Below are 7,486 nucleotides of genomic sequence, written 5' to 3' on the forward strand. Positions count from 1 at the left end.
AGCCTTGACTAGACAGACCTTTGTTGGCAAAGTAATGTATCTGCTTTTAAATATGCTATCTAGGTTGGTCATAACTTTTCTTCCAAGGAGTAAGCATCTTTTAATTTCATGGCTGCAGTCACCATCTGCAGTGATTTTGGAGGCAAAAAAAAATAAAGTCTGACACTGTTTCCACTGTTTCCCCATCTATTGCCCGTGAAGTGATGGGACCAGATGCCATGATCTTCATTTTCTGAATGTTGAGATTTAAGCCAACTTTTTCACTCTCCTCTTTCACCTTCATCAAGAGGCTTTTTAGTTGCTCTTCACTTTCTGCCATAAGGGTGGTGTCATCTGCATATCTGAGGTTATTGATACGTATACATTAATTATTTTTAAATCCCCTGTCTCATTTGCTTGCCTGTAGTAACATAAAATGTGCTGCTGCTGCTGCTGCTAAATCGCTTCAGTCATGTCGGACTCTGTGCGACCCCATAGACGGCAGCCCACCAGGCTCCCCCGTCCCTGGGATTCTCCAGGCAAGAACACTGAGTGGGTTGCCATGTCCTTCTCCAATGCATGAAAATGAAAAGTGAAAGTGAAGTCGCTCAGTCGTGTCCGACTCTTAGCGACCCTATGGACTGCAGACTGCTAGGTACCTCGTTCCATGGGATTTTCCAGGCAAGAGTACTGGAGTAGGGTGCCATTGCCTTCTCCAATAAAATGTGCTAATTTAAGTTAATCTTATATCTCATTGTATCTCAGTTATTAAGATTCAGGATTCAATGCAAGAGTGTGATTCAGCTAGAAGAGAAAAGAACATCATCCAAAAAATGGATAAATGAACTTGGTATAATCTTTGCAGGAGGGAGTTAACTTATATTGGTTGAATGAGGAATTATTGCATCATATCAGCAGGAAGAATAGTTTTCCTGTTGACTTTATGACAAAGTTGTGTTGTTAAAAGAGGTACTGATGGATGCCTAGTTAACAAATCAATTAAATAGTTAAGCTATTGCAGTAACTTTGTACTGCCCCAACCTAACTATCTAGAAATCAATTTGGAAGATACTTGTCATGAAGTAGCCATATTTTTATATTCTGCTTGTTGGTGCAGGGCTCCAGGCACTGTGGCAACTCACACATGTTGCTGCTGATCAACTGCATCATCTTATTGATGACACACTTCCCACCAGATCTCCAAATCTTCTGTTTATCCTGGGCCAAGTATGCATGTAACAGCAGGTGACACTCTTCTCAAGGTCCCTCGTTCTTGTGAGACACTAAAGGGGGTAAGAGACAAGTTTTAGTGTGTTATGCAGGTTCTGTTATCCTCATGGTCCTAGTATGTCCTTATGAGTCACAGTTCGTCCATGCTTTTGTCTGCACCCAACTTTCCCTCAAATGTTACTCTTGCTGGCTACCAGAGAATTCAGTCGCAACACCAGATACAAAGATAACAGCTTTGTATAGACTCCTCCAGCTCTAGCAATAGCCTGAATTCTAATCTCAATAACTGATCTCCTATTCGACACCATTAGTGGTTCTGCTTTTCTGATTGTAACTTCAGTGACACAAAGTCTAAGAGGAAAGGACTAAGGAAATGATTTTCATGATGATTCCAGATAACTATGACTAGACCCATGTTTGTCACATGAGGGTCTTTAGGTGAAGTTGCCTCTTTGATGTATTATGGGGCAAGTATTCAACTTTAGACAACGCATGTTCCGTATAATTGTTTGAAAGTCAAAAATTCAAGACCGAGAATGTATTAGTAGAAAGTTACTCTGGACACCTGTTTCCAAAAGACATGGAAGGAGTTTTTGTTTAGAATTAAATCCTCTGATCCAGACCACAGATGAAGTAACCACAGGATTACCATTTCTTGTCTGAGGTCTGCAGGTGTGCATTTCAGCTGGGGTCCTGCAGCAGGAGGGCTCTCTCTTATTACACTCTGGGGTTTTTGTACAGCTTTTCCCATTACTTCAAGCACTGTGAGTTCCCGGACTGCACAAAAGTACTTTGCAGAGTCTTCCAGCTGTAAGGCTGAAATGGTAAGGCTGATGGAGTTCTGTGCTTTCTGAAGGTTTACAGAGTAGCGGCCATTCCTTGCATTTGGGCCAAGAGATTCCTGACGAATAAGGAAAGTCATCTCTCCACTGGGAAGCTGCTTGTACCAAAAAAAGTAGTGCGTGTACCCACTGTGACTTAATTCATACTGACATTTCAGAATGACAGATTGCCCTATTTGACTGGTTATGTATGGCTGGTCTTGAATAACTTTCTGGGCCACACCAGATCCTGTGGAAAAAAACAGAAAACCGAGCTGAAGTAGTGAACAAAATAATGTAGGAATTAGGCTAATTTGGCACCCAAAGAAAACCCAAATTGAAATCATAATAAATATGCTTTTCCCCAACCCTCCTTTCCTCCCCAAGTCCCTGTGAAGCTCCACGGGTCTGTGTGCAGGCCTTTCACCCCAGACACTCACACCCATGCTTGGAAACATCCCTACCAGAGAAGGTGATGGCCAGGAACACCCAGAGCAGACTGGAGAGCGGCATGAGGCATGGATTCCCCTGCACAAACGTGCTCAGTTCTGCCTCAAGCTGAGAGTTCAATGTCTTTGAATGCCTGGCAGCCCAAATACATAGTACCCAGTACCTGTGTGACTCCCCCCAACAGGAAGTAGGAGTCGTCATGTTTATAGACCACGTGGCTTGTGCACAGATGAGAAAAAGTCTGACTCACCGCAAACCTTTATTTTGTCTACTTGTCTTTCTCTGGTCATGAATTACCTGGTCACTAATGACCTATGCATATCTGAAAGGGACCTGAAAAAAGTAATCCTCATGAAAGGTTTGAGTTGAGGAGAACTGAAGAATAAACAAGTTGACATACATTGGTAATTATTCAGCAGAATAACTTTACCAGCCCATTTAAAACATAATTTAGTTTTATGAACCCTTATAATCTATTTACAGTCATCGTTTAGCCTATGCCTCCTTTCCTCCATCCAGAGTCTAATGACTCTTTTAAGAAACTCATATACCTTCAGCTTTCTTAATGAAAGGCAGCCTTATTGAAATAGTTAATATATCTCTTGTTTGCTGGGTTCTAGGGCTCTAGTTAGGTTTTCCTGTACATACATTACTTTAAGATCAACACTAACAAATCAGTCCCTCTGACTTTCAGAATCTATTCTGTTATCTATGTTTTTATGAAATTATAACAGGAATAAAATATTTTTGTACAGCTTTTCCCATTATTTCAAGTACTGTGAGTTCCCAGACTGCACAAAAGTATTTTGTGGAGTCTTCCAGCTGTAAGGCTGACATTGAATCTTACTTATTAGACTCTGAGAAGGATCAGGGGATTCAGACCTGCTGCCTCCTAAACTAGAATCATACTTCTTAGATCATGTGTCTTAGAGTTGTCCTCATGTCACGTTTTCTATGTCATTGGCCCAAAGAGTTCAGTCTCACTTGTTAGTGGCTCATTATTTTTCTCTTTGTAAAATAAAGTCAATAGAAGCATGCCAGATCTTTCTGTGACACAATGTTATAATGCACTCCTGCCAAACTTGGTATCTACAGGCTGCAGACACTTAGTACCTGTCAATACCACAGAAGCTGGTGACTGAAGTTCTGTATACTGTTACAAGATCATGTAGAATATAACTGTCAATCTTCCATCTGGTTTTTTGTTTTAATGGAACAATTAACATAAAATAGTCAAAAGCAAATAGACAAATAGAAAGGAAAGTACAGACAAGTTCTCTAAAACAGTGCCAATCCTTTAATTTTAGGACAAGATAACTAGTGATGCAGGAATAAAAGTGTATATTTAGTTGAGATGTCTACTCCTCTGTCTCATTTCACCTCGGAGTGCTGACAGGCAGCTGATGCCCTGGTTAGCAATTATTTATAACTAAGAAGAGACCATGGATGCCCACAGCAGCCTATGCAGTAGCATGATAAAATGAAATATATATATATATATATATATAAACAGAATAATTACAGATATAAATATAAAGAAATTGATACTGATAAATTTTTATCAAAACACAGAACTTACTCTGATTTTACAGGCACTTTTTTTGATGCATAACTCTATAAAATTTTATCACATGTGTGGGTTCTTGTAACTGTCACAGAAATCACAATACAGAACTTCCATCACTCTAAAAATTGTCCCTTTGCACATGTTCTCACCCCTGCAATCCCTGATCACCCCTGGCAACTACTGATCTCCCTTTCATTTCTATATTTTTCCTTTTAAGAATGTCATGTAAGCAGAATCATACCTTATGTGTGGAATCATTATGGATCATAACCATACTATCCAATGTGTTATACATCAAGCAGCCTTCTGATATAGACTTTTTTCCACTCAGCATAACACTCTTGAGATCAGTGTAGCTTCTTGCATGTCTCAGTAGTCTGTTCCTTTTAATCACTACAGACTTTTCTCAACTAAGGATGGTTTGACTTGTGCTTATTGACTTTCTGGTGGTGAGAAAGCCATATGCATTTGGTTGAGAGCATACTTTGAATTTTGATATTTTCCTGGGCTAGCACCATGCAGCATGATATTCTCAGGTGATGCTGGGGGTGAGCTGAGCTTCTAGTCAGCCCCAGAATCAGGATATAAACAACCTTTCTGTACCCATACAACCTTTCTGTTTTTCACTCTCAGCTCAGCAGTCAATAAATTACATGAGATTTTTCTATACTTTACTATAAAATAAACTTTGTGTTAGACGATTTTTCCCAACTGTAAATTAATGTAACTGTTGAGCATAATAAAGCTAAAATAAGATGTTCGGAGGGTTAGATGTAGTAAATGCTTTTTTCTCCTTAATACAATATTTTCAACTTACAAATGTTTATTAGAATGTAACTCCATCATAAGTTGAGGAAGATCTATAAATAATATGTCTGTTTATTCATCAGTTTACCCAGTGAAGATATTTCCAGTTTGGGGCCATCACAAATAGAGCTACCATGAATATTCATCTACAGATTTTTGTATGAACATAAGTTTTTTATTTCTCAGGCATTAATACCACAAGTGTGATTGGTGAGTTGTAAGGAAAGTGGATATTTAATTTTATATGAAACTGATGTACCGTCTTCTAGAATGACTGTACCATTTACCCACCAGCAATGCATGAGTGATCCAATTTCTCTGCATCGTTGCCAGAACTTGGTATTGTCAGTACTTTTAGTTTTAGCCTTTATGACAGTTGTGGAGTGCTATCTCATTGTGTCTCTAATTTACATTTCCCTAACTGCTATTGATGTTGTTCTGAATACCACTCTTTTGATGGAAATATAGTCTGCAAACATTTCCTGCCATTCAGTGGTTTGTCTTTTTCATTCTCTTAATAGTAACTTTCACAGAGCAATCGTTTTTCATTTTAATGAAATCTAAGATTTTTTTGTGGATTGTGCTTTGGGTGTCCTGTCAAAAATTTTTTTTGCCTAACCTTACTTTATAAAGATTTTCTCTTCTGGCTTCTTCTAAAATATTTATAGTTTTACATTTGAATATATGATCCATTTTGAGACTGAATTCAATGTTTTATATAAGGTGTGAGATTTAGGTCAAGTTCCAATTATTTGCGTATAAATATCCAATTGTCCCAGTAGCATTTCCTGATAAAACTGTCCTCTGTTCAAATGTCTTTGCACCTTTGTCAAAAAAATCAATTTTCCCCACTTGTATGGGTTGACTTCTATACTCTTACTCAGTGACATGAACTTGCCAATGATTTTTTAATTATCCTTTTAGCATCTGTAGCATGGTTTCCCTTTTCATTCCTTATATTCAGAATTTATGCTTTTGCTTTTTTTCCCTTGATACTTCTACCTAGAAACAGATCAATTTTATTAATCAGCTTTCTCCCTGTGTGAGTCTACTTCTATGGTGTTACTCAGTGGCATAAATTTATTAATAATATTGCTTTATTACCATTTTCACACTGCAGAATCTGCATATGATTTTTTCATGTGTATAATTCTTATTTTCTTTTATTATATTGATTATTCCCTTGATGATTTGAGCTAGGAATAGATCAATGTTATTACTCATATTAAGAAAATTAACTATATTTAACGGTTATTTCTATTGTTTGCTTTAGAGTTCACCAATCTGAATTTTTAATTTTATCCTTCTTTTAGATTATATTGGGTTTTATTTGTTCTTTTTCTATCTTCTTTTGTTGAAAGGTTAGATAATTTTTTTCAATCATTTTTCTTTGGTAATCAGTTCAGTTCAGTACAGTCACTCAGTCATATCCAACTCCTTGTGACCCCATGAACTGCAGCGCACCAGGCCTCCCTGTCCATCACCAATTCCCAGAGTCCACCCAAATCCATGTCCATCGAGTCAGTGATGCCATCTAACCATCTCATCCTCTGCTGTCCCCTTCTCCTCCCGCCCTCAATCCTTCCCAGCATCAGGGTCTTCCCAAATGGGTTAGCTCGTCACATCAGGTGGCCAAAGTATTGGAGTTTCAGCTTCAACATCAGTCCTTCCAATGAACACCCAGAACTGATCTCCTTTAGGATGGACTGGTTGGACCTCCTTGCAGTCCAAGGGACTCTCAAGAGTCTTCCTCTACACCACTGTTCAAAAGCATCAATTCTTCAGTGCTCAGCTTTCTTTGTAGTCCAACTCTCACACCCATAAATAACTACCAGGAAAACCACAGTCTTGGCTAGACAGACCTTTGTTGGCAAATTAATGTCTCTGATTTTTAAAATTCTTTCTAGGTTGCTCATAACTTTTCTTCCAAGGAGTAAGCATCTTTTAATTTCATGGCTGCAGTCACCATCTGCAGTGATTTTGGAGCCCCAAAAAATAAACTCTGACACTGTTTCCACTCTTTCCCCATCTATTTGTAAAGTTAAAATAAATAAGGAGCACATGTTTTTGAAGCCCAGAATTTTGTCTCTGTATATGATGTCATCTCAAATTCAATCAAAGAAAACATCATTACAGTCCAACAGGAGAAATAATAAAAGTTCTCATTCCTCAGTCTAATCCCATCTACCCCATCATTCAAAGGGGAAATTTTATTGTTTGTTAGAGTTCTGATATGTTTTCTTTTTCATTTATTCATTCATGAATGCAATCTCAATATATATTTAATGAGTGCTGCTAAGTGACTCAGAGAAGGCAATTGCACCCCACTCCAGTACTCTTGCCTGGAAAATCCCATGGGTGGAGGACCCTGGAGGCTGCTGTCCATGGGGTCGCGAAGAGTCAGACGACTGAGAGACTTCAGTTTCACTTTTCACTTTCATGCATTGTAGAAGGAAATGGCAACCCACTCCAGTGTTCTTGCCTGGAGAATCCCAGGGACAGGGGAGCTTGGTGGGCTGCAGTCTATGGGGTCTCACAGAGTCGGACCCAACTGAAGTGACTTAGCAGCAGCAGCAGCAGCAGCTAAGTGACTACTTAATATTCAATACTTGGATCTCAAGAAGGAAAGAGA

The 7,486-nt window shown here is 38.6% G+C and overlaps 1 gene segment (V, D, J or C); it reads right to left on the reverse strand.

Annotated features, from left to right (window-relative positions):
• Positions 1-1,213: 1,213 nt before the first annotated feature.
• LOC113899389 lies at positions 1,214-2,577 on the reverse strand. The segment is given in 2 exon segments: positions 1,214-2,280; positions 2,495-2,577. Coding segments are annotated over 2 exon segments (579 nt in total).
• Positions 2,578-7,486: the final 4,909 nt, after the last annotated feature.

Source organism: Bos indicus x Bos taurus, chromosome 10 (genome assembly GCF_003369695.1).
Source record: "Bos indicus x Bos taurus breed Angus x Brahman F1 hybrid chromosome 10, Bos_hybrid_MaternalHap_v2.0, whole genome shotgun sequence".
NCBI lineage: Eukaryota > Metazoa > Chordata > Mammalia > Artiodactyla > Bovidae > Bos > Bos indicus x Bos taurus.